The 27,509-nt window shown below is 48.6% G+C and overlaps 1 protein-coding gene across 2 annotated transcripts in view; it reads right to left on the bottom strand.

Moving 5' to 3' along the window:
* The window catches only part of PCSK6 (proprotein convertase subtilisin/kexin type 6), a 179,913-nt gene that overhangs the window by 109,962 nt on the left and 42,442 nt on the right, over positions 1 to 27,509 (bottom strand). For both annotated transcript variants that reach the window (XM_040642686.1, XM_040642687.1), the window contains exons 2-6: positions 22,669 to 22,773; positions 8,666 to 8,776; positions 8,045 to 8,188; positions 6,784 to 6,860; positions 4,468 to 4,556 (exon numbers count right to left, since the gene is read on the bottom strand). In XM_040642686.1, coding sequence (XP_040498620.1) covers positions 4,468 to 4,556; positions 6,784 to 6,860; positions 8,045 to 8,188; positions 8,666 to 8,776; positions 22,669 to 22,773 — 526 coding nt within the window. The remainder of the gene's footprint in view (positions 1 to 4,467; positions 4,557 to 6,783; positions 6,861 to 8,044; positions 8,189 to 8,665; positions 8,777 to 22,668; positions 22,774 to 27,509) is intronic.

The following is a 27,509-nucleotide window of genomic DNA, read 5'->3' as shown; positions in this document are numbered from 1 at the left end:
TTGTTGGTTAAGCAGCTACATTTTGCAGTAACTGTCATGCAGCAATAATACATAATATATCATCTATTCAATAAAGAAATATAAACCACAAATTTTAGTTCTAATAACAGCAGAGTAGATTCTATCATGCTAACTCCTCTAAAAAATAATAATGATAAATTCTCAACAAAAGATTTATTAAATAGGAACACAACTTTTTAAGGGCATTGGAAAGCAATAAGAAGAAGGCAGAGGCAGGCAGGGGATTCAGTTCCTGAAAGAAGGGAAGCATACTGGGTATGATGCAAGTTTAAATAACTTTCCTCTGAACTCCCTAATTCTCTTGGTATAGAGGGGCAAGAACTCAAGCAGAAAAGTGCAATCTCATTCTCCTGGGAAGTTATGGGATGGAGTTTGGGACTGCTAGAGCAGCTGGAAATTGAGATAAATCCCAGAAAGGAGAGAGCCACAGAAGAGGACATATAAACTCCCCTCAAACACTTGGCTGACCCCTGAACTAAACATGTTTGGGCAAGACTCTAAGAAGTTCAGGAGGAAAAGACCAGCTGGAGGCCGAATGAGCTGAGTGGATATTTCGGCTGCTGCCCATTGCAGGGGAGCCAGTCTGGAGTTTGACTCTGCCAAGTTAGAGGTCTTGGTAAACATTTCGATCTTTCCACTGAGATGCCAAAAGGGTCACGATCCAAAAGTAAAGACCGTGTGATTGGGATAGAGAATCTAGGGGCAAATCAGAAAGAGACCAACCATAAAAAAATGAATAATCAAACCTCCATATGTTCAAATTGAACTGACTGCTAGAACAAAATTCAACAGCATTCAAAGATCACAGAATCCAGGGTCTCTACAATGTAGCACAACAATGTCTAGTTTACAGCAAAAATTTACCAGCCATGTGCAAAGAAACAGGAGTATGTGACCCATTGTAAAAAGAAAAATCAATCATTAGAAACACTCAGAAATGACCTAGATATTGGAATTAGTACAAGTCTTTAAAGTAACTCTTACAATTATGTTAAAGAATCCAAAACAAAAGATAAAAATAATGGGTGAAGAGAAGAATCTCAGGAAAGACCTAGAAACAGTAAAAAAAAAATGTCAAGTGGAAATCACTAGACCGAAATGCCGACATCTAAAAGTCAAAAAAAAAAAAAAAAAAAAAATCTTTGGATGGAATTAACAACAGATTGGACACAACAAAAGAAAGTATTAATGGACCAGAAGACATCCTATAATTTGAAGCACACAGAGGAAAAAAGGACTTAAAAGAATGAATACAGCCTCAATAACCTGTAAGGTATATGAAGTACTCTAACAACTACAACTGGTGCCCAAAGAGAGGAGAGAGAAAATAGAGTTGAAAAAAAATTAAAACAAATACTAACAGAAATTTTACCACATTTGACTTAGACCAAAAAATAAGAACAAGCCACTAGGAAGCCAAGTAAACCCCAAGCTAGATAAACATGAAGAAAATTACATCAAAGGACATTATAGTCACAGGCAAAGCACAGATAGAAAAAAAGAAATCACATTATGTAAACGGGGAACAACAATAAGGATTGTAAATGACTCATCACCAGAAACAACGGATAAGAGAAGAAAATTTTTAAAGTGTTGAAAGAAAAACAGTTCACATTAGAATTCTATGTTCAGCAAAATTTCTTTCAAAATTGAGGATGAAATCAAGACACTTTCAGATAAATGCTGAGATAAATTGTCATCAGTACATCTGCACTTCAAAAAATATGAAAAAAAATTCTCAGGCTAAAGAAAAATTGAAACCACATAGAAATCTGAAGCTGGAAAGTAAGGATGAGCACTGGGAATGGTAAATATGTAGGTAAATATATTCCTTTCCATTAATATTTTAAAGTCAACTTTTTAAAGCAAGAATAACAATGGCTATGGGTTTACAACATATGAAGTAAAACATAAAAACAACAGCATGAAGCATGAGATTAAGTGTGAATTCAAATACTCTGTTTTAGGTTCATATCTAATACATGAAATAGTATAAGCGTGATTCCAGATAGATTGGAAAAAGTTAGGAGATATACTTTAATCTCTTCAACAACAGCTAAAAAAAAAAAATTAAAGTGTAAGCTCATGGTCAGTTCCATGGGCATCTCAGAAAAATTCTGCTGTGTGTTAGCACACGCAGAGAGGGAGGCTATGTTAGGGGTGTCGAAGGTTGCCCTGTCCAGGGCTGGGCTTGAAGGAAGAAGGGGTGACTGCCTGTGTGGCAGGGCTGGAGCTGTGTACAAGCATCTTTGGAGGCACAGCTGTTACAGGTCCCCTGGGTCAATGCCAGCCTCCAACACCACACTTGCCTCTCCATGGCCAGCCCCACCCTAGGGTCCCTAACCCTATGTGGCATGCCTCCATGCTGTGAATCCTATTTTTCCCTCAGCACTTTCTCTGTTCCCAGTCAAATTCTCTCATGTTGAGCTCATGCTACGTGCTCATGCTTCCACCCTCACCGAGTGCTCGCCCTGCCATACTTGGGACCCCCTGTCTGCCTCCGTCATTTCAGCATTTGATCTGGTACTATCTTTCGTGTTTGCACTGTTCATCCCAAAGACATGTGGAGCTCCTAGAAGGTCCCAGATTGTGTCTCTCTTATCCTTATTCTTCCCCTCAGTGGCTAGCACAGTATTATATGTACAGTTCATACTCAAAGATATTAAATGCATTAATTAGAAAATATTCCTGTTCCCAAGCCCTGGTCATGGAATTGATCTCCTCAGAATTCAGGAAACTGGGGTATATAATTTTGCACGGAGTATAGAGTGAGAACCTTTCTCTGGAGGTTCTTTACCTCCATAACTCCACTGGCTGCTCATCACAGCCCACAACGTGGGGGTTACCTACCTGCCTGACTCCAGAACCCTCTAAACCAGCACTTCTCAAAACAGTCATTTGTTGTCACACCCTCTAGGGGTGTTGATACAATGTAGATCTTGACTTACTAGGTCTGGGACAAGGGCTATGGTTTTCTGCACTTTTAACAGCTCCCGGACAATGTCAGTGCTGCCGGTCCAGGGTCTTTGGGGAACAGGGCTCAGACAATCCCAAAGGAGGTGTGTACCCCTCACTAAAGGCAACACAAATTACTTTTATTCTGCCTCTGACTTTCAGCAGGAGGGATGGAGTTGCTCGGAGACCCCCTGCACACTTAGCTCTCAGCCAATGCTTTCCACACATAGCGTCTTACTTCATTGTCGTAACAGACCCAGGGAGTCAGCTGAATTATTGCCATTCTTCCTCCACAGATGAAGGAACCGAGGCTCAGAGAGGTTATGTTGATTATCCAAGGACACACAGCTAGCAGGTGGTGGAACTGGGATTGTAACCCAGGTCAGAGTGCTCCTACAGTTTACGGAGAGACTTCTTAGGGGTATTTATTCATCAAAACCTCCAGGGTGATCCAGGGAACCCATGGCCCAACCTCTCCACCCATGCAGCTCATGGTAGACCTGATGGGCTACGGTCACCCTGGCAAAGGCAAAGCCGCAGGGAAGGCAGTGCCCTGGGAAGGCGGCATCCTAGCATGCCCATTGAGTGAGCAGGAACACCTCCAAACAGAGAGAGTCCCAAGTGAACACAGGGGTGCCCAAAGCCATCTGGATGCTCAAGGACCATTCCTGCCCATGGCATGCACCTTCTCAGCTCCCGGCCCAACGGAAGGCTCCTAATTGACACTTTGGAGTACCTGTTAATTGCCAGTTTGGATTATCAAACTGCCAGGCTCGGATGGGGAAGGAAGACATGGGACCCTTTGCTCTAAAGCCTTCTCCTAGCAAGGGAAGCCTGACTCATAAATGGAGAAGCTAAACAGGAGAGGCAGAAACACCTGAGGTCAGGTCAGGACCCGGTCCCTCACCTACTGTGGTAAACAAGCTGGGGGGTTGGGGGCCAGGGTGGGCACGGAGCCAAAAGGAGAGGCGGGAAGAGGCTTTGGGGTGATGGGAGGGAATGCTGCAAGCCCAGGCCTAAACTGGGAAGACCACATGGGACTGGGGGACACTACGACAAAGGTCCCTTGGCTAAAGCTGAGGAGCAGGGGCTGGAGAAGTGGGCCAGCAGACTGGAGCAGGGACTTGCACTGTGGAAGTGACAAGGAGACCCCGTGGGGCTGTGAGCAGAAGGGAACCAACGCGGCCTTTCCAGAGGGGCAGTCTGGTTGACAGTGGTGAGTCAGACTAGCAGGGCCAGAAAAGAGAAAGGGGTGCCTTCCTGATGGCTTTTCGGGCAACACAGGGAGCAATGGCTCTGCCTCGAGGCCCCGGTCATGGGGTGCTGGCTGCCTGGCTGTGGCAAACAGGGCACCAGGCTTCAGGCCCGAAGAGTCTGACACGGGGGGCAGAGGCCAGCAGAGGCGAAGCTGCTGAGCCTGGCGGGCCGGGACAGGCTGGCACCCCTGCGGCGGGCCCCGAAGCTCCCGGGCTGCGCACCCCCGGACCTTACCTCCTATTTTGGCATTGTATGCTATGCCCACGATGCAGTACGAGTTGTTGGCTGAAGCGGCGACCTCTCCGGCGCAACGAGTACCATGTCTGCAGCAAAGCAGAAAACGAAGTTAGGGCTCGGCCCGGCCATCCGTAGTGGCTCCAGTGCCTTGCTCAGCTCTCCTACGAGGACAGTCAGTTAGCCCGAAGTCCGGAGGTGACACAAAAGCCTATGTCCTGCCGCCCATCTCATCACCACCGCTCCCCGGCCGGCCGGCTCCTCCAGGAGGGAGCCTCAGGCCTGGCTTTGCCCAGCCCTGGGCAGCCGTGCACCTGCCGCACCCCACAGAGGCAGGCCGACGAGGCCTTCCGGCCACACTGCACAGCGTGAGCACCCCATAAGCCCAGGACGGAGTGAGGGCTTCTGCTGGGGCTTCCCTCCTCCCGAGCTGTGCATTCACGGGACTGACAGCACATTGCCTGGCTCGTTACAGGTGCAGCGCAGACATCTGTGGGGCTGACAGGATGGAAGGGAGAACTAATGGGTCCCCTGTGCACCTGCCACCCCCATGCTCACCTTGGGACAGCCCTCCCATCACCTCCACGGCCGCTTAAGCAGGAGCCGAGGAAGAACGCTCTAAATTGGAACACTCGACAACGGCGGAGGGAGTAGGAAGAAATTACCAGAAAAACAAATTGCTTTCCTCAGTAATGACCCCATTTTCCAACATGCCGCATCGAGGCAATTCCTCTAGCAGAGGCCAAAATATGGGCACGTTTAAACACCCCATCTTTGAGAAGAGTCCACGGGGATTAGAATCATTGATTTAAATTTAAAACCACCTTTAAAAATAGTCCTGGGTCTGTGTGCTAGCCCTCTGGAAGGGGGTCCTCCATCCTTCTGCAGACCTTGGGCAGCACCCCGCCACCCCAGCCAGGGCTGTTCCGTGTCACAGAGCTCCACGTCTCACCCAGATTCAAGCCTGCCCTTCACGGGTCACTGCATCCTGTCTGGATCATTCCTCCCTGCCCCCTGGATGTGTGGCTGGGAAATGAGGCACCCTGCACCCCAGGCGTGCTCAAGGCTGAGCAAGAAGGGCACCTCGGGACGTGACCTTGGGATGTGAGGCAGGGAAGCAGCCCTCAGGGCTGGGGCCTTGGCGGGCTCCAGGGAGCTCTGAGCTCTGTTGTGTTGAACACATCAGCCTGGCCCAGCCTCCCTGCACAGCACGGCGTGAGCATCAGTGTTTGAACCTCACCATGGAATCTGCAGAAAAGGAAAATACTAGATGGGAGGGAGAAGGCACCTTGGCAAGCGTGTATCAGCCGGGAGACGGAAGAAAGGGCTTTTGTTCTCTTCCTCTAAATATTTCTGGAGGAATGGTAAGAGCTCAGGGCATGGGGCATGTCAACAGAGAAAAGGCAAGCAGGACAAAGCGAAGGAACTCCCAGGGCCAGGCTTGCAAAGCTGGACTCGACCCCCCAGGGCTGTCGCTTACAGCACACTAATCACCTAATCTCTCCAGACCCCACTGCCTTTGTTTGCAAGGTGATGACAACAACTATCTAGACTGCACCCCCACGCTTTCTTTACCTGTCCGCTCACCCCTCCCACAGCCCTGGGAGGTAGGGAGCATCACCTCCAGGGGCAAGAGTGTAAGACTGAAACGGAGCCACACAGCCAGGGACGGCAGGGAGGGATTTGAACCCAGGTTTACCCAACATCACTCGTGCCCCTTCTACCTCTCTCATCGACATGTTATTGACAGAGACATCGACGGAGACAAGAAGGCTCAGGCATGTGACCTCTGGGCTCAAATAGGCCAAACCGCGTTTTGTTTTTTTTTTTTAAGAGTTTATTCATTTGAGAGAGAGAGCGCATGCGCATGAGCTCGGGGTGGGGGGCGGAGTGGCAGAGGGAGAAGCAGACTTCCCACTGAGCAGGGAGCCTGACACAGGGCTCAATCCCAGGACCCTGAGATCATAACCTGAGCTGAAGGCAGACGCTTAACTGTCTGAGCCACCTAGGCGCCCCCAAACTGCTGTCTTAACAGAGCTGGTCATGAAGACAGGGTTGGAAACAGGAACAATGTTGGTCAACATTGGTTTCTAGCTGACCAGCTGAGGTGACGCCCCCAAGGAAGAGGCGAAATCCACAGAGACTCTTTTACACCTGAAGGGCTGTGCCGGACTGGCTTCTGCCTCCTGGGTAAGCCCCAGACACCGGCCAGGCAGCCCCATCACCCTTCTGGAATCCCTACTGGGGGCCAGTTCAATAGTGATTCTGCAGGGAGAGGGACAGGGAAGCAAGGAAACAGGAGACAAAGTGACATACTTATTTTCATTGCTGGCATCATAGCGTGGAGACGGGTCATAATCATTTCCGTTGACATCATAGCTTGCGTAGGAATCCTAAGAAAGGAATCTCAGTGACTGAAGAGAAACAGCACAGCATGCTTTAAAATGATTTTTATGCCTCTATTAGAAAGTAGAGAAATACATACACTTGGTACTCCCTATAACTATCATCTTATATACATTTTTATCGTGGTAAAATACACCCAACAAAATGTACCCTCCTAACCATTTTAAAGTATAAAGTTCAATGGCATGAAGTACATGCACACTGTTGTGCAACCATCACCACCCTCCATCCCCAGACCTCTTCATCTTGCAAAACTGATACCCTGCACCCTTCAGACGCTAACTCCCCGCTCCCCACTCCCCCAGCTCCTGGCAACCCCCACTCTGCTTTCTGTCTCTGAGAGCTTGCTCTCGGTGCCTCCTCTAAGCGCAATCATACAGCATTTGGGCTTTTTCGTGATTGGCTTCTTCCACTTCCTGTCCTCAAGGCTCACCCGTGTTGTAATATGTGTCAGAATGTCCTTCATCTTAGATTTCTAATGTTCTCGTGTCTTTGTCCATATGCTCATAATCATGGTATCCATATCCTTTCACATCCTCCTTTTAAAACACATCAGAAAAGCTCTCCCGGGTTGTTGGCTTCAAAACTGTCATTTTTTAAGGGCCGCATAATTGTTTCTCAAACAGACACGACCTGGTTGAACTTAACTGTTGTTAGGCACGGAGGCTGGCTGGAATATTGAATACCTTCATCCTATGCACTATGTGACAGATTCTCTTCTTCACACTTACAGAGACATCCAATCCTCGCGATAACCTGATGACATACCATTTTACAGATGGTGACCCTGAGGCCCAGAAGTGAAGCAACTTGCCTGAGGTCTCAGGGTTAGTGAGCTGAGGAGCCGGAATAGAAACCCAGGCAGTGGGATCCAGAGCCCAGGCTTTAACCGTGCCATGTGTCACGCTGTTCGCGTTAGTCCGATGACCATCTCCACACGCGTTTCTGAACTCTCTAGCACTCCTCAATCCTCTGAACCAATCCTTCTGGGCAACCCCCGGTTCCAGGACGGCAGAGGGAACCCTCCCCATCATGGTTTTCTGTATTATTGAATATAATGGTGGGGGTGGGATCGGTGAGGGAGAAATGGCACCTTACCGTTTTTAAAATTTTTATTTATTGAATGACTAGCGTGGTTGAATATCTTTGCACGTTCCTAGGCTTGACTTACGTAGTTTGGGGCCAGGTCGGGGTGATTCCGCTCTATGCCATCATCAAGGATGGTGACCACCACGTTTTTCCCAGTGTAGCCCTTCTTCCACGCTGCCTGGACGTTCATTTCTGATCGGCAGCGGCTATTCTTGTCACCGCAATGCTGTATGCACAGAAGACACAGAGCCCCCCCAGCACGGACTCCTTGCGGCCACACCGTGGCGTAAGATGGACACGTCATACCGTGTAAACCCAGCAGGGATGTTCCTACGTGTGCAAGTAAATAAGGAGGAAACACTTCCCCATGCCCTACAGAGCAGACAACCTCTTTTCACACCCATTTCCAGGAGGAGTAAATGTGAAGTGCTCCCCGTGTTCACTGTTTACTTAGTCCAAAGCTTGCATGAAATCACTCCCCTGCTCAAAGACTCTCCCACCACTCCCCCTGGGGACATCATTTTTAAAACTTTCACAAGAAAGTTTGTGCTACACAGCATTGAAGTAGGGGTCTCACACTGAGAGGAAGTGTGTCTTTTTCAAGCTTTGTCGTGAGAATTGAGGTTTGCTGGGAGAAATTAACCCATCTCGGCAACACCGCAGTGCAAATGCCTGGGGGCAGCGAGGCCCACACCTTACTCACCATGTACCACATGTTGGACCAGATGGGGTCGTTGAAATAGAGGGCCTGAGGGTCGCTTCGCACCTGTCTCTTCACCCTGCGTTTAACTTCTTGTTGTTGGAGCCATTTCACCTGGTAGGGAGAAATGCAGTTATTATTTATTTTAGAGAGGATCTCATGATTGTCTGTAGCCTCTCTTGTAGGTGCTACAAGTGTCCCTTTTCATGAATATCTGTGTCACAGGAGTCTGGGATGGTAAATACTAAGGAGACATTTTCACTTCAAAATGACCACATTTGAAATATGAGAACTCGTTTGTGTATGTGGCAGGGGAAATAAGTTTTGAAATCATTCTACTAAAAAAAAGAGAGAGAGAGAGAGAGAGAGAGCTTGTGAAGTTGCCAGTAAATTGTCTGGTGACTCTTGTCCCGAACATGAAGGAAATACATGTGAAGAGGGGAGAAATGGATCAAACCGTTACTGGAAGTTGGAAGCAAGATGTTCTATGGAGAGGACAGAAATCAGTAAATTACAGTAATCCATACATTGGAATTTTTAGCAGCCACTAGAAACATGGTACCAAAATAAGCACAGAGAAAAATCTAGAAAGAGATATGGCAAAATATCAATAGCTGCAATTCTTTGGTGGTGACATTGCTAATTTAAAATTTCAAAATTATTTTCAGGGTCTTATAAATTTTCAGTTGGCATGATCTGCCATCACAACCAAGGAAAATAGTTGGAGAGGGAGTATACATGATATTTAAGAGTAGGAATCCAGGAGTCTAGCTGCCCAGACTCAAAACCTAGCCCCACACTCAACCAGCTGTATGACTAAGAGTGGTCCAATAACCTCCCTGGCCTCAGTTTGCTCATCCGTGCAAAGGGCACCATCGTGGGTTGTCATGAGGGGCCACTGGCGTATGAACTGGTGTATATAAAGCACTCACTTCAGAGTGTGTGTGTGTGTGTGTGTGTGTGTGTGTGTGTGTGTGTGTAAGAGTTTTTTAAGGTAGAAGACATTTGTTTTGTTTTGTTTTATTTTTCCTTTTAAAAGATCATGGGGAAAAGAATTCCCACGCCCTGAAGCAAAGCATCTTCTTGCTGCCGTGGTCCCACCTGATTCAGCGATGGCTCTCTCTGGGGCTTAGTCTGGCGCTGGGGTGGAGATGAGGGGATGAGGGCACTGAGGCTCTACTTTAGGGAATCTGTGCCTAGGTGGGGGCCCTCACCAAGCAGCCCAGAGTGTGTTGCGGGCTCTGAAGTAGCAGACAGGTAGGGAAGATGGAGCGAGGAGGAGAAGGAGGGGGGGATGGGAGCCTCAAGGGCGGGGGCAGCGGGGGCCCAGGGTGACCTGGATGCCAGGCAAGGCTGGTGACCTCAGGCTCAGACCCAAGGCTGGCACAGCCACCTTGGGAGCCACCCGAGGCAACTCTGGAAGGGAATAAAATGCACCCAAGGGCAGAGGGGTAAGATGTCTTCCCTCAGACCTCTCTTGGCCTCAACTTCCCCACACTGTCCTGAAGGGGATAAGCAGAACAGCCCCACACACAGCCTCATATTTAAGGTGGGGATTGATCTGAAAGGCAACACTGGTCAACAGGACAAAATGCTTAGAAAGGAGAATTACAGCCTGTCCTACCACCGATGTGCTTTATTCCTCAAACACCAGGAGACAGACCAGTTCCTCAGAAACACCACAACAGTTCAAAAACAATTTGGGCTAGGCACTAAACCTAACCTCGGCCCCAAGTCCTAGATAATATATAATTGCCATGGATAGATACTTCCATGGAAAATGAAACTATACAATGAGATATTTTGTTCACAATACCCTCTGATGGCATTTTGCAACTTCCCCCATAAATCACTGCCTGAACCAGAAAGGTTCATTGGTATAAAACACTTAAGACAATATTTCCTAATGTGCTAAACATCTTAATTACAAAATAGAGTGTTACATGTACCACTAATGGCTCCAAGCTCCCCGGATGTTCCCAATCCATCTTGCCCCGCTGATTCACCACCCATCTTACTAGCATCCGGCACCTTCTGACTACCGTGGACACCAGGCCCCACTTCCAGCTACAGAGCGGAAGGAGGTGAACTCTCCTCTTCCAAGCCCAAGTGGGTGACTCCCCCAAATCAGGGAGCCCAAATCAGAGAGGAGACATGGGAAGGCATGTTGTCAGAAGTCACAAAATATTCCCCTAGGGGGATGAAAGAGTGTGGGCACCCTGGCCCCGAGTCATGGCTGGACTGTGGGTAAAAACCCACCATTAACACGGAGTTCTGAGGTGGGCTATCATGGCACGGGTCCACGGCACAGTTTGGGGCCTCTCCCTCTAGCATGGTCTCAGGGGCAGCCCTCTCTCCTGCAACAGGTCATTATAAGTCCTCGACAACCAGCTGTTAGGCCAATGGAACCAAATATAACAAATTATTTAGATGGAATCACAGGTGACCTCACTGTCACAGGCTGATTGGGCCAGTGGTCTCTGGGTCTGTGCTTGCTTGCCATTTTCTTTCTCTGGGTTCCAGTGACTGCCTTGTTTCTCAGCCAAGTACAGGGAAGCACAGGGGAGCCTAGACTCCTGCGTCTTGTCATGTGCCTGGTTGACCTGCCCTGATTTCTCTGGAAGGTACGGCCCCTGGGGTTGCTTATTCAGTTGCTTGCTTGACAAAGTTGCGTTGAGTCTTACAGTGTGTATGATGCCTGAATACGACTGCGTCCCATCCAGGACCCAGGCACCCTCTGCTGCACCCCCAGCTCAGATACAGGGCTCTGCAGATGCCGCTCAGGCCGGGACCTAGGAGCCACCTGGTGTGTCCAGGAAGGTCACAGGTGCTAAGGACCCAAAACCACGTGACTGGAACTTTAGCTCTCCCATCCAATAGTATCTGCACCTGTCTTTGCTAAGGGGGGGACCCTCCCACATGCACGTCTGAGGGTCTTCACTCATGAACAGTGATGTGATTTATGAGAGAGGGATACGTGGTTTAAGATCTCCAAGGACCTATCACTCATGGAATGATTCTTCTGCAGACCTTGAGAACATATAGGGCAAAACACTGAAGTGGTCATGATGGTGGGCATCAAGGCTGGGAGGGAGACCCGACAGGCTATTTTCCTTGACACATGTGATTATCTTTATTAGAAAAGGCAACCTAGGATCCTTTGTGGGGTTTCAAGTATTCTTCACACTATTTCTCTGGCAGTTTACCTGGATTAGCCCTTTACATTGAAGATTTACTCATGGTCTATCCAGATTCCTCAACTTCCCGGGGAGGCTTTCAGACTTTCTCTTGGTGAAAAATGCAGGGGAGGAGACAGTCGTACACATGAGCTACCTTTCAAGGCCACAGACAGAGAACTCAGAAAGTAAGTCCTAAACTCAAGTAAGCCTGCAAAGGAGTGGGCCTGGAGCATAATAAAATACATTTATTACGTATTATTTACGTATTTATTTATGAAGACAATGGATCGCACATCAAACCTTCAGATCACTGGATTGAAGGAAGGGAGAATATTGAGCACAAGAAAGTGTCCGCTCATTCTACTTCACTCCCCATAAGCTTTTTTTTTTTTAAAGATTTTATTTACTTACTTATTTTAGAGAGAGAGAGAGGGAGGGCAGAGGAAGAGGGAGAGAGAGAATCTCAAGCAGAGACTCCACACTGAGCACGGAGCCCGATGTGGGGCTCGATCCCACTACCCTGAGATCATGACCTGAGCTGAAATCAAAGAGTTGGATGCTCAACCGACTGAGGTCCTACCCAGGTGCCCTCCATAGGTTTTATAGTAGGCTGATGGTGGCCTCCCAAAAAGTATGTCCACCCAGGAGTAACGAAGTTAAGGCTCTCCAGATGAGATCACCCTGGATTATGTGGTTGTGCCCTAAATTCCAATGACACATGTCCCCATACAAGAAGGCAGGAGGACAAGCCCTTGGGAAGACAGAGACAGAAGCAGAGACGGGAGGGACGCAGCCACAAGGCAAGGAACGCCTGGAGCCACCAGAAGCTGGAAGAGGCCAGGAGAAATTCTCAGCTGGAGACCTGGGAGCAGCTACTGCCCTGTGGATACCTTGATTCCAGACTTCCACACTTCAGGACTGTGAGATCATCCATATCTATTATTTCAAGCCGCCCAGTGTGTGGCCATTTGTTACAGCTGCCCTTAGAGAGTAATACAGGCTTAAATAGTGGCCTTAATCAGGGCTGAGATTTTTAAATGTTTAAGAATCCATGAGGCTGTCCTGCTAAAGGAGGATCTGGGATTCCCAGCTCGGCCAGACCTCCCCTCTCATCGCTGGTGACGAGAACATATAGGACCCCAGAGGAGGGGCCACGGTGGCTGAGGCTACCCCGGGAGGTGCCCTGGGCCAGGGAGAGATGCTCGAGGCAGCAGCTCTTTACCAATATTTTCAACCGTGGAGCAGCTGTCCTGGGGTCCCCACCGGGGCCAGCTCTGGCTAGAACCACTTCCCACACAGACCTATAGATCTTGCCCCAAATACTCCCTGCCCAGCAGGTCACAGGGCACCGCACAGCTCTCCCCCTGAACCTCACTCTACCCCCAGGCCACTCTCGCCTGGTCTCCCACAGCCAGCAGCTCGGGCTGCGCCATGACTGGCGTGCCCGCCCGCCTTCCCTGGGCCACTTACTTATATTCATCTTTTGACCTTCACACATGCTGGAAACCTTTTCTGACATCCAGGCTGGCCACTGAGGGGGTCCCCCTCGGGGCTCCTAGGCTCTTCTGCGTGTCTCTTTACCACTGCCCTCACTCCACAGTGTGCACTTTCCCCAGCTCTCAGCAAACACCTGCCTTGTACCAGGTACTTGCTCAGCAAAGCTTGGCTGGACCAAAGTATCATCCTCTCTCTTACGGAAAAGGCAAACTGAAAACTGACGCAGGATGAATACAAACTTCGGGAAGTCTCTGCCAGAGGCTGAGGGCTTGTACCTCACCTCGTTCTTCCAGCACTGGCCTATCCGTGATTGGATCTGATGGCCCTCTGCTCCCCACTGGCCTGTGGGCCGGGCCTGGGTTTTCCTCACCACTGTATTTCAGTGTGCCAGGCAACGTGTGGCATACAGAAGGAGCTCACTAAATGCTTCTTGAACGCAGGAAAAGTTCAACGATTACATTTCAGGTTATAAATATAACCACAAGTAGACTTTTAAAAACACATTTCAGCGGAGAAAGTACGATTGAGTCTTAATGACCACCCGATGACCTTGGTTGATTTTTTTTTTGTGGAAGATCAACCATAAGTGATTTGGGTCAAGAGCAAGGTTTGTCAAATGCCATGTCTGGCTCAAACACAAATCATCTCTCTGAGCACATCTGTATAAACCTGTATAAAATGTCTTGATTTCTTCAAAGTCATATTTTGAAGGTGGAACTTCACACTGACCCTTTTCCTTTTATCTATTTTTTTTGTATGTTTCTTGCTAAACATACAGCATATTTATCATAAAAAGTTATTTGCTCTGGGGAAGAGAATTCAAGGCCTACAGAAGACGTCATAATCTCCCAAAGGTTACGTGAATAGCCATGGTTTCTTTTGCCGGGCATGCCCCCCGCCATCTTTCTTCTAGAGAAGTCAAATTAAAATTAGGCATCTGGTGAATGCCATTCTATAGATAAGGTAAAATGTAAAGATGTGTATAAAGAGGCAACATAAATGAGCAGGATCCCACTAGATGGCCTGCAGTTGTCACGGGTCATCAATGCTACTGAACAAAAAATTGTCCAAGTGTCATTCCGGCAGGTGCACCTTGGGCAGCCCTGGTCACGTCCTCTTCCCTGTGTGCCACAGGCATTCTGCCAGACCAGAAGCTGGCCTAGCACAGCTGTCAGAGGCTTGACAAGTGACAAAGGGGTTTGTTTTGTAGCTTCCTCCCATGAGCCAGTGTCACCAGTGAGAGCATGAAAGCCCAGCTCTGTTCCACCCGAAGCCACCATGGGCTCAGGCCCTGCTGCAAAGCCCTCACCGGCTCATAGGGGCCCCACTATGGCTTCGGAAGCCTCAGGAAGTTGGTAGGAGCTAGAAAGTCCAAGAGGGGGGCTCCAGACTTTGCCCTGAGATGGAGCTAAGGCAACAAAGACCATTCACAGAGGTCCTTGTCCCCACATCCTCTCAGGACCCCGCTATCTCCAGGGAAAGAGCATGCATCTGAATCAAGCTGCTAAACTCCCTTGAAGTGCCCACTGGTACGCTCAGCTCATTGCGAGTTAATTCTGTATAGGTTCTGTGTTCCGTGCACCGTTGTATCCAGAGAGATTGGGAGACGGCTTCTGCCGCTCTCATTTTTCTTTCTCCCGTAGCACCATCAAAGTGAAGGCGGCTTCTTCTGTAATTGCTGAAGGACAGGGAGTTCCCCTACTGCCTGTGAGTAAGCCAGTCCTGACGGCAGGCCAGGGAATAGCTGTGGAAGAAGTCAGACGCCAGACCCCCGAGGGCCCAGGTGCCACCAAATCCTAAGACCTCCTCCAGGAGAGAACGAGCGCACCAGAATGTAGACGATAACCCTCTGTCTCACCCTGCCTGTGGGAGGCTGGGCGGCCTGCCTGGGCTTCAGCCTCCAATCTGTAAAGTCGAGGGGTTGGGTCAGCCCATTTCTGAGACGCCTTTGTACTCCATAGTCTCGGATGCTTAAGATCTTGGTTCCCGTCAACACTGACTCCTCTCAACACCTTGGCCCCAACTATTAACCAGGTGAAGAGCTAAGGAGCTAACCCATGGAGTGGGGAATTGAAAGAAAGAAAAATAATACTGTCCGACAAGTGCAAGTCACCTTACAGCTTAGGCCCCTGTCTCGTGACAGGCAATGATTAATGCACACGTGAAACGAGCCAGGAGCTAAGCTGGGCTCTTCTTCCCCTAGAGCCTAGCGTCCCTCAAAAATGGAAGGACAGGCAAACATCCCAGGGAGACCCAGAAACTATAGGCAAAGTGGTGTGGACATGAGCACATGATTTCTTTTTTCCTCTGGAGAGAGAGAGAAGGAGAGAGAGAGAAAGAATCCAGAACTTTCATCAGCTTTGCAAAGGGGCCTGTGATTCCAAAATGGGTATAAACCACTGAATTCAGCTAGGCTCATGGAGTAGAAAGTGGATCAGGGCTTCCCATGTGAGGAATTGAGAAGTGCAGTTGCACTTATGTTCCTGGGGCTGAGGGGCAGAGGGAGCAGCCCGCCAAGAGAGCACTGACTGGACAGCCTCCTTACAGTCTGCCTCAGTGAGCCGCCAGAGCCTCCCTGACGGTGGGGTGGGGGATGTTGGGCTGCTCTGGTGTTTGCTCAGCTGGAAACCCAGGAGCCAGGGCAGTAGATGAGGGAGAAGAGAAGGAAGATGAGCCAACAAAATAAAGGGTATTCTGACTCAGCGTAGAAACCCACCCCCCTCCTCCTCCTCCCATGTCGTGGAGGCGACAGGGGCCTAGCCCCAAATCCGCTTCCTCCCCCACAGCCACAGCTGAAACGATGTGTAGGCCATCAACCCTGGCCATCCAACCTGAACCACATGGGCCATGGACCGCTTCACACTGGTGAGAGACGACAGTACTCATTCTGCCCATTTTGGAGACTAGGAAGTGTGAAGGTACTTTGGGAAACTGGCTCTCCTCATTCATTTGTAAGTCAGTTCTTACTCTGCAGAAAGGAAAGAGAAGGTACCCCTGTCCCCACCTGAGTATCACTTGCCTCTACTCATGGACAATGGGGAGGTGGCCAGAGCCTAAGCCCCGCCGGTGTTCCCCCAGTCAACACTGGCCAGCACGCCCAGTGTCCAGCCAGCACTGGCGCTACTGTCATCACTGGAGGCTTTAGCTGTACACGATACAGCGTGATTAATTCATTCAGGCCCTTTTTCGGATTTTTGTCATCATGGTACGAAGGCAGGCCACGATTCACTTCTAAAGTTGTTACATAAAAAAGAAGGGGATAAGCAAATGATAACAGATACAACAGATATGTGAGCCTACTCTGTGCAAACAGATCCGTTTCAATAAACATTGACTAAGTGTCCGTCCACTATTTCCTGGGTAGTCTGCTAGACTCGTAAAGCAACAAAACAATTGAGATGTGGCCTTGGCCCTCGAGAACGTTATAATTCACTGGCAAGAGATGGGCTCACACACTTCTATCTGTAAGTTCCTCCACCTCAGGTCGGCTTACCTTCCCATCGCCTCTCCTTGGGGTCTGGGAAACTGAACACTCTCCCCAGCCTCATGTTCCTGGCCCCCCGGGAACCACGTGCAGCTCCCGCCAACCCTGGCCCTGTCCGCTTACCAGATCCCAAGCACACTAAACCACTCATCACTCCCACCGAACACTGCCGTGTGCTCCTGTGTGCTCCCACCTGGGCCTACGATCTTGGCACTATTTCCAAAATGGCCAGGAAACAGATGTTTACAGGAACAAAAGGGAGGAGGCTGTGGTCAAGTAAGTTCGACAGCTGCCGAGCCAGACAGGCTCCTTTCCTGCTCTCGTGTGCACGGGGAGCCTCAAAGAGGAGGACGGTACGATTTCTCCTACATCCATGTGACCACTAAACCCTTCAAGATGGCGCCTTGCCTGAGACCGCAGGCAGCTCGGAATGAATGCTGGACGTGGAGCCCCCACCTAGACCCTCTCTGGCCCTGCCACTGTGATGCTCAAGCGTCGGACTGGGACAAGGGTAGTGAGATAAACAGACATGACTCCTCCACGCCTGGAATCCAGGGAGGAAGTCTCACAAGTCTAGAATATAAACATGCAACTGTAGGGAGAGCAAGTGAAGTCAGAGGACATGGAGCTAACTCCCGAGAAAAAACACAGGAGCTGAGACGAGAGAGGAAGAGACACAGTGAGGAAAGGCAGTCTGCAGGGGGAAAGAGCCAGGGCCATGTGAGGAGGGTTGGAAAGGCCAGTGTGGCTGGGGTCTGGCGGAGGAAGAAGGGCCCGGGAAGGACCTCCCAAGGGCCAGTGGTAGCACCACGAGTGTGTTTCACAGGCTGTCTCGGGAGGGTGGCGAGCAGACTGCTGAGAGGAAGCCCACGGCAGGCCAGTGAGCGGGGAGGGCAGTGGTCCAGGTGAGAGAGGGCAGGGGTGCAGGGGGCGACATGGGACAAGGGCAGCACGGGGTTGTATAGGAGGCAGAACAAGTGTGGTGTGAGGGAGGTCTGCTGCTCACTCCGCAGATGCAGATGGCACTTCTCTCTAGGACAGAGGCAGGGTCAGAGGCGGTCAGCTGGGTGGGGGACGCGTGGACTTCAAGATGTCTATGAGGCATCCAGGCGGAAGCATGGAACGTGCTAGTGAAATAATAAAGCTCCATCTTTCAAAGTATATTCTTAAATTCTAATTTTTTACCAATTCTTACTAGCCCTTCCACTCGGCCCAGATGGGTTGTCCTGAAAACATGAAGAGACAGCTGGAGATCTCTCTTGTCCCCAGATGGACAAATCCATCGGAGCCTGGGTGGCAGTCCTCCCCTGCCCTCAGCCCCGCACAAGTTCATCGACCCCGAGACCAACTTGGTCACTTACTGTCTCTGCTGGAATCTGCCAGGAACTTTTTGTTTGCACTTCGAATGGCTCTAGCACACAAAACTCGCAGATAAAATTCCATCTGTGGTTAATGGAAAGATCTGCTTAAATGTTGCATCACTCCTGGAAAGAAACCTGAGCTTTGATTAAACTCTGGGGGCAAAGTCCCATCCTACAAAACAGAATGCCTACTCCGGTCCTACGAACCATTTCCAACTTCTGAGCTGAAAGCACTGAAGGGAAGCCTCACACCGAAGCCTCCCACCGCCCCAGAAGGAGCCATGGAGGGCCTGCCTGATAACATCTTTATCCTTCCATTTCCGTCATCAATCTGGCTGAGAACGGAAAGGAAGGGAAGGGCTGAACCACAGTCATCACACTAAAATGTAAGGGTTGGAAGTTGCAGCCAGCCACACCGAACTATAAGCCAGCTTGGAACAAAATCAGAACAAGTAATTTAAAAAAAATTTGTGAGCCCTTACAGCCATTGGCCGATGCTTCTGTAACATCCACCCTTCTCCAGACTTTTGGCAAAAGAACAAGTTAAAAACAAATGCTTTCAGTTTGCTTAAATGACAGCCCTTGGAAAAACCCAGTGACTGATACTGTGCGCAGAGAACAGTCGGGCTGTTCTCCCAAGGAGAGGGCTGATCCACAAAGCACTTGGAGCAAAATGGCCCTTTTCAAGGGTGGTTAGAAAAAACATCAAGTAAAGGTAATTAAGGATGTAAAGAAAATGACAGCGCAATTCTGGTACAGGATCGACGCAAAAAAAAAAAAAAAAAGACAATACATGGATGTGTCTGCACGCGTGCCTGTGTATGTGGGCAGCGAAAAGCAGTCTTCAATATTCCCTCCCCACTCGTGTTTTGTTTTATTTTAACAAACGTCTACTCCATCAGCTCTTTTGTGAGGTAGGGGTGGATTGTAAATTTCATCCCTTATCAAAGCACTTTTTATACAATAGAGACTGGAGCTAATTACAATAAAATACCATCTGCTTTCGATCGCACTGTACTCGAAGCCCTGTAACATTCATTTCCAGTTCGGTCATTCAAACCCAACGGCGACTTTGCATTCCAGTGTCTCTGAATAATATTAACTCATCTTGTCCTTTCCTTAATAATACTAATCACACAATCTCCAAATGCCTAGGTGTCGCAGAAATGCTTCGCTGACGTAGGAAAGCGTTCTGGAGCGCTGCAAGGAACGGTGACACGAAACACTCATGTAAAACAGCTAGTTCTGGCCAATATTTCATCAGAACGATGAGGCAGAGTAAATATTAGTTAGTCAGACTGACAGCTAATTGATTTGGTTTGTATTCAACTAGACTGATTTAAACAGGGGTACTTCACTTGCGATGCTGAATTCATAATTGGTTCAGATGTCTCTACGCTTTCCCTGCGGCTACAAATTTAATTAGTGCTGAGAGAGCAGCGGCCAATCGCACGGAAGTCGCAGGCAGGGCTGGAATGTGCAGGCTGTTTACCTTGTCTCTCTTTCTTCTGTAGTGGCACGATGCTTTGATAGCAACCCTGCCAGGAGCTTATTAAGCTCTTGTATAAAAAGGACTTTTATTTGGAAAAAACCTAACTGCCATAGCCTTTGCTAAGAGAAAGTCTATCCTTCCTTCTCTTCCCTTCAAGGACACAGCTGATCGCTGGGAATGGTTTGTCCTCAGTCCCAAACTGAGCGGAGTACTTGGAATGCACTTCAAATGAGCAAGCGCATCACCTTAGACGCTGCAGGGGGAGGTGGGTGCGGACACTCCCACCCCGCACTCAAGCCTTCCCCGGGCTCCTTCTCCGCCGCCTCGAACAATCTCATGCCCGACTCCCATGCCCTGCTCCTCGGGGGGCTCACCCAGGGCAGACACCTGCTGGGTGAGCATCTCTGCCTCCCCTGGGACAGGGTCTGGTAACCAGCAAGTGCACAATTAATATTTGGGGAAGGAAGAGAAGCGCAGTCAAGTTGAATACCTTGAAATGTTTTGGTTTTTAGATTTTTTACTTATTTACTAGAGAGTGAGAGCACAGAGGGGGAGGGAGAAGCAGACTCCCTGCTGAGCAGAGAGCCCGACGTGGGGCTCGATCCCAGGACCCTGGGATCACGACCTGAGCTGAAGGAAGATGCTTAACTGACTAAACCCCTGTTGTTGTTTTTCTCAAAGATATATTTATTTATTTATTTTGAGAGAGTGAGGGAGAGAGTGACTGGGGAGGGACAGAGCAAGAGGGGAGAGAAAATTGCAATCAGACTCCGTGCTGAGCACAGAGCCCAACATGGGGCTCCATTCCAGGACCGTGAGATCATGACCTGCGCCGAAATCATAAGTTGGACGCTTGGTCAACTGAGCCACCCAGGTGCCCGGGATACCTTTAAATGCTTAAAAATTTAGTCACTTAGAAAAAAAAAGGATGCCTATAAAACTAAAGTCCTATTTCAACTCTGCTGTAGTTCTAACAATGGAGAAACAGCTTCCTTCTCAGAATGCCCTGTGGAAAAGGGGCCAAGAAATGCCCTACCCCATTATCTTCTCTTTGCATGCTTCTGTTGGGGGATGGGGGCTCCCCCATTCAAACGGCTTGCCCTTTGTTGTAACTATCTGAGCGGTCACAATTTAATAACTCGGAAGACTTCCGAGGAAGAGCAAGGACGTCATCTCCACAAGACAGAGCACACTGTTTGCTTGGAAGGGAAACTGTGGAGGGCCTGGCAGCAACTCTCTTCCTAGCTTAGAAGCTTCTCGATGCTTTCACAGACACTGCTGCTGTGAATCTCAGCACCCCCCTTGCAGCCTCAAAGAATCCACATTTCTTTGGTAACCAGCACAGAGTACCCCTTCCACTCAGTTTTGCACCAACGGAAGCATCGGGTCTGCTCATCCTTCTCCATTTGCCCCATTCTGTGGGAATCTGCAATTATAATATGGCTCTGCTCCCAAGAGGAAAAAAAATATACCAGCCCCTTTGAAAAACATTCCTTCCAATTCCACGGTGTGAACACACGTAGGTATAATCATAGCCCCTAGCATCAGGTGAGCTGATGGACTTAAAATGCTCAAGCATACAGTAGTCCCTCAATAAACATGGAATTCTTTTCCCTGCTGGGAAGGAATAATGCAATTAGTACAGTGCTTCATATCTGTTTCCTTCTATCTATCCACCTATCCATTCGTCTGCCCGCCTATAAAATCAATTTAGAAATACGTACAAGACACGTCGATGTCATCACAGCCCAATTACATGAATGAGTTTCTCGAGGACCAGTTTCTCATGGGCCCGAAATCAGAACACCACAAAGTGATACTCTGGAGAAGGGTGTTTCAGGTACTGTGCCCAGAGATAAACCATCTCTCCCGCCCCCCGACCCCCCAGCTCAGCCATTAAAAAGGAGCCACAACTGTCAGTGGGGTGGCTTGGGACAACCCCAAGAACCCGTTTCTCCATGGAAACTTAATTATAAATATTCTGTGGGAATAAAGAAATAGTGCTGTGTACCAGCTTGGAAGCCCAAACTAACTAATTGCCCAAGAGAAGGCAATTTCCATGTTCGAAAACTATGATTTACCAATGGCCTCGTTTCTTTGTTGGGGCTGCTACTGTTTCTCACATGAACTTCATCTGCCCTCCTAACACTCATCGCCCTGTGACAGATCACATATTTTTCTACTTACTGCTTCATTTTCTATCAGCCTGACCACCCGCTCCAATGGCACTGCTGTGGACAGAGCCTGACCCATAGCTGGTATTCCAACGTCACCTGCTGAATGAAATGAAGTCCTCGAAAGCTAACCTGACCACCTTAAATTTTTAGGCTTACCAAGTACCTGCTGACTGGTATTTGTGAAATATTAGTCTCAAATCTATGCAGAGAGGACATGTAATTAATGACCCCGTAAACATGAATTATAGGAAAACAAATTGTTAGCCTCTTTGCAAATTATATTTGTTCTAATCTCAAAGACCACATGAATTTTTAAGGGGAAAACAGTTATATTTACTGCCCAACTTTTTAAATTCATGGTAACCACTAAGACATGTGTTATGACAACCACAAAAACATCCACCGGCCCAATCTCTAATTTCATTACTAAAACACCAACTTGAATTGCCTAGTCTTTTTGCTTTTGTGGCTAACATTCATATACTTATCTCCTCTGATTACTGTGGGTTTTGTTGATTTTTAAAGATTTGAAATATCAACAGATCTATACTCATTTGATTGTTGCTTTGAACTGAAGTCCAGGATTGAAACTCTCCAGTCTGACAAGGGGCCAGGTATTCTGAGCATTCAGATGGTCTCATGTGTGATTGCGTGTCTGTCTTGCTGTATTCGAAGTGGATAAGGAAAACTAATGACTCTGTAGCATCACGTTAACATTCAAGACTCAGTCATTTTCAGAGCCACAGACCCAAACAAAAAGCGAACAACACTCTAGGCCTTAGGAAAGGGTCCTGTCTAGGGGGCAGAGATCTGTACCTGGGGGTCCATTCTGAGGAAGGTATGAGGGCCTCTGCTACTCAAGGTTGATCTTTTAAAGGTTTTGCTATGGTAAAAATGGTAGTAATCTTCCAGGTTTCCAATCTGCAAAACAAGAAGCAGGATATTATCGGTTAACACAGTCTTTTTTTATTTTTTAAAAAAGATTTTATTTATTTATTTGAGAGAGAGGGCATGAGCAGGGGCGAGAGACAGGAGGGAGGGAGAAGCAGACTCCCCGCTGAGCAGAGAGCACCATGCAGGGCTCGATCCCAGGTCCCTGAGATCATAACCTGAGTTGAAGGCAGAGACTTAACCGATTGAGCCACCCAGGGGCCCCCAGTTAATACAGTCTTAACAGCCAGCTTAAAAAATCCTCCACCCTACAAAAATCTTCCCTATCGCCAAGAGACTCATTCTGCTCCCAAAGGAAACATACCCTCCATTGTGCTTTCCCACCCATCTCTCCGGCCTATATTCAGTATTTACAAACACGAAGGGGGATTTAGAGACTCCCTTTGGGATAAACAATGCAGGGCAGTATTTCCACTGAAGCACACACTCCTCCAAATCTTGTGGTAAGTTCACAGCATTTAAAATTTGTGCTCTCTTGGCCAAGTTTTGTAGACAAGAATTAATGTTCATTTAGGGTCAAGCATCCCTGAAGTAGCTAAGTCAGTGTCAAGTCAGGCCTGCACCAAAATATTCATTTATAAACAAACTCCATCCTCTCCACCCCACGGGTAAACTGAAATATCTAAGAATGAACGTTCGCTCCCAAGCGCAACAAGGGAGCCAAAGAAAACACGTGGGTCCATCTGCTTGGGGATTGTGAAAAGGTCAGATGAGAACATCCAAACCCCCAGGGTGTCCCAATTTTCTGCCAGGGGTGGTTTGTCGAGACAGATTTCAGCTTGAGGGTTGGACAGAACCAAGGGAAGCAATGGACGTGGCCTTCAGGACAGGCAGGCCCGTGTGCCTCAGTGACCCTTGAGGGTCAGGACATTGTTCTCAGAAGACCTGCTTCTTGTTCTGACTTCCGCTGGTTGTTGAAACTAGCTTGTTGGTCACCGTCCTTGAAAGCAGAGCGTTTGAAATGAGGCTGGACCGAATGTTACACAGACTTTCGAGTTGCCCTTCTCAGCCTAATCCATCCTAGTTTCTTTTCCAGCTTTGACCAAAGGGCGAATTTAGGACAATTTGTACTCTAGAGCGGCACGTCTGTGGTGATTCTGATACGAACCTGGCTCCAGCCCTGCCCTCCCCCTTCACCACCACTGGCCATGTGACCTTGGGCCAGGGCATTCGCCCTCCATGAAACTTGATTCCTTCTGTGTCAAATGGGGAAAAGACTTCCTACCCACTGGAGTTAAGAAGAAAGTCTGTGCAGCTCACAACAACCTTTGGCTACACCCACCTCACTCGAGCCATGTTGTCTGCTGCGACCTGACCCCATGAGGGTTGACTGGCCCGGGGAGAGACCTGGAGGGATATGGATGCTCTGAGTGGCCATTTCCACATCTTTCCACAATGGGGAGAGTCCTCCAGCACTCCTGCCCTCATTTCCAGCAATCCCGGACAGCCTGGCTCCCTCCTGCTCCCAAGTGGCAGGAGATATCCTGTCTGTCCTTGAAATTAAAATCCTCCTTTTTCACTTAAGCTTGTTCCTATGTGTTCCTGTCGCTTATGACTATGGAACACTGACTACTATGATAGTCGTGAGGATTAAATAGGTATCATCTCTATTGTGCCTAGAATCTGGTGGGTATCAACCAGCGCCAGCTGGTGTGGGGAGCTGGGTGGGACTGTCTGGCTGGCTCCTCTCCACAGCAACTCCATTCTCCTCCCTGGGACCAGGATGCTTTAGATTTTGGCCAAATCTGGGTCTGCATTCCAACTTGACCCCATCCTGCAGGGTGACCTGGGCTTAAGGCCCTCTCTGAGCCTTAGTTCTTGGTGAAAACAGTAACTACTGCCTTGAAGGGTTGGTCTAAGACTTAAATTACATAAATCTAGAAAGAGCTAGCAGAGCGCCCAGCAGGTAGTAAGTGCTCAATAAATGGTTTTCTGCAATGAAGATTCTCCGTTCACTTTCTACCTTGAGGCATTTTTTTTCTGTGATCATAAACCTCATGATTTTGGCCCCATTTCACACAAAAGCACTTTTATTCTCCTACAGATAAGTCACCTTGCTCAGTTCTTCAACGAAGTTAATTGCCATATACGTCAAAGCCTCCTCCTAATGCATGCCAGAGCTGTGATTTAGAATCAGAAACAATAATGGAGTCTTAACTTCAAGCTGTATTTAATCAGCCTGTTTGCTTCTAAGCTGCTACCATCCCTGGGAGATGTTTCACAACTCCTGGTCTTTTAACTCTGGGCATTCAAGTCAATTCCCATTCAGGGACACGGAGAAACACAGAGGTGAATCAAATTTGCTGGCAAAGGGACGGATGGCTTGCAGAGCTGCTGACCCTAAGCAGACTTATATCAGGGCGGCCCTGAAAGCCATTCAGGGCAGCACCTGGCCTTAGGGTAGCCACGCCAGGCCAGAGACAGCCAACCCCAAGGCCATCCAGCTTCCTGACTCTGAACCACCATGACCATCCTTAGCAATGGCTCAAAGGATCTGAGCTAACGAGAGCTGTTCTGCTTGAGCAATCCTTTGGAAGAAGAGACACTCCCTCACAGTGCTGACCAGGCAAAGCAGACCGAGGGGCCGCAGTGACCAATGCCACATCTGTTTGGAAACTTATGTCCAGCCCAGCATGGGGGCTGAGGGTCTGGGAAGGACCAGTCCAATGCAGAGGAGAAGGGATACCAGCCAAGGCTGTCCTCCAACCCCTACAAAGCCTGCTGCAGAAGAAGCTGGAATGTGTCTCAGCAAAAAAGGCAAGGGGGTCGGGGCATTGGCTCTTCATAATCTGAAAGCAGCTGAAGGGTCCCTCTGAGATTCTGGGTACCTCTGTCCACCTTCTGGGTCCTTATGGAGTAGGGTTGAGGGTGAGGGGAGCAGCCACATTCCTTCCTCACAACCAAAGATTTGAGGCTAGATAGTGTAATTCAGGGCAGCCTGGGACACAAAGTATCACCTGATACTGGAATTACTGTGAGGGGAGGACCAAGAGCCCAGATTCTCAGGAGGGAATCTCGACACCGTGAGAGCCTTGACTCCCTAGTGTGCATGCACTGTCTGCAGACCAGATTAACGTGATGCCCCAGGTAGGGCTACAACTGTCCTCCCAAAGCCTGTGGAGAAGCTGTGCTTAATAAAATACCAATTCATTCAGAGTAGGGAGCCGAAAACTATGGCCCATGGGCCAAATCTGGTCTGCCTCCTATTTATGTTATTTTTTTGGTGGTAAAATACGCACAATATAACATGTACCAGTTAACAATTTTTAAGCATGCACTCGGTTGAACGGCACTGAGTGTGTCCACAATGCTGTGTGGCCAACACCACCATCCGTCTCCAGAACTTTTTTGTCTTCCCAGACTGAACCGGCACCCATTTCACTAACTCTCATTTCCCCCTCCCCACCATTCTACTTTCTGTCTCTGTGAGTTTGATAGCTTGAGATAGCTCGTATGAACAGCATCATTTGCTGGCTTATTTCTCGAAACATGATGTCCTCAAGGTTCATGCACATCGTGACGTTTGTCAACATTTTTTTCCTTTTTAAGGCTGAATAATATTCCCTTGTATGTGTAGACCACATTTTGTCTATCCATTTCATCCATTGATGGAGGTTGGATTGCTTCCTCCCTTTGGCTATCATTAATAACGCTGCCATGAACATGGGTATGCAAATATCTGTTCATGATCCTGCTTTCAATGCTTTGGGCCATATATACACCTCCCGTTTTTATCAATCAAAGCTTTACTGGAACACAGCCACACCCATTCACTGACCTAGTGCCCATGGCCGCTTTCATATTATGATGGCAGAATTGTGGAATTGCCAATGAGACCCTCTGGCCCACGAGCCTGAAACATTTCATATGTGGACTTTAAAGAAAAAGTCTGTCGAACGATGATTTAGAGCATTCACTGCTGGGTATATTTTGGGAGTCTAGCTAAGTCTCTGATGATGAACACGGCTTCTCTAAAGGTTGGGGACCACCAGGCCACATGCTGAGGGGCTCTGCTTAGAAATACAGGCACAGCTGCTGTCCCAGCACCAGGAGCACCTCATTTGATCATTGAGCTGTCCTTTTTCCAGGAACCCTCCTTGTCAGATGACCCAGAAGCTCTCTCCCATCTGTCTGACTCATGCTATACTGCCCTCTGCCATGGTCCTCCCCCGGCAGAGGGCATGGGTCAGGAGTATGAGGTTTTCATCATGGGAAAAGGGTCAGAAAGGATCAGGAGTGGAAAAGCAGGAGATGAGTGTGCCTGACTACCGTAGATCACAGCCTAGTGAGAGTCATCTCGGCTTGGCCGATGCAGCATTTACCATGTAGCTATTTCTTCCTCCCTCCTCCTCCCCCACCCCATCTAAATCCTTCTCTGGTCCTCAGCTCGTCTGCCACAGCAGTGGCACCCCAGGTGTGCCCCTCCCAATTCAGGGAGTTGCTCCTTAAGATCTCTGGGTGCCTACAGGAGCTAAGAGGACAGGATGGCTGGGAAGCACCCATTCTCCCATCCAAGTACTAACCAGAACCGACCATGCCAAGCTTCCACAATCAGATGAGATCGGGCACATTCAGGGTGGTATGGTTGTAGACTGGAAAGGCCCCATTCTCGAGCAGGTCACTGGGGACACGGCCACTGGCCTGGTTAAACATGAGGGACATCTGATTGTTCTGTGGCCTTGACCTACAGATAAGGGTGTGGGAAA

Source organism: Ursus maritimus, unplaced genomic scaffold (assembly GCF_017311325.1).
Source record: "Ursus maritimus isolate PB19 unplaced genomic scaffold, ASM1731132v1 scaffold_27, whole genome shotgun sequence".
In the NCBI taxonomy this organism is placed as follows: Eukaryota; Metazoa; Chordata; class Mammalia; order Carnivora; family Ursidae; genus Ursus; species Ursus maritimus.
This window is presented reverse-complemented; position numbering and strand designations above follow the sequence as displayed.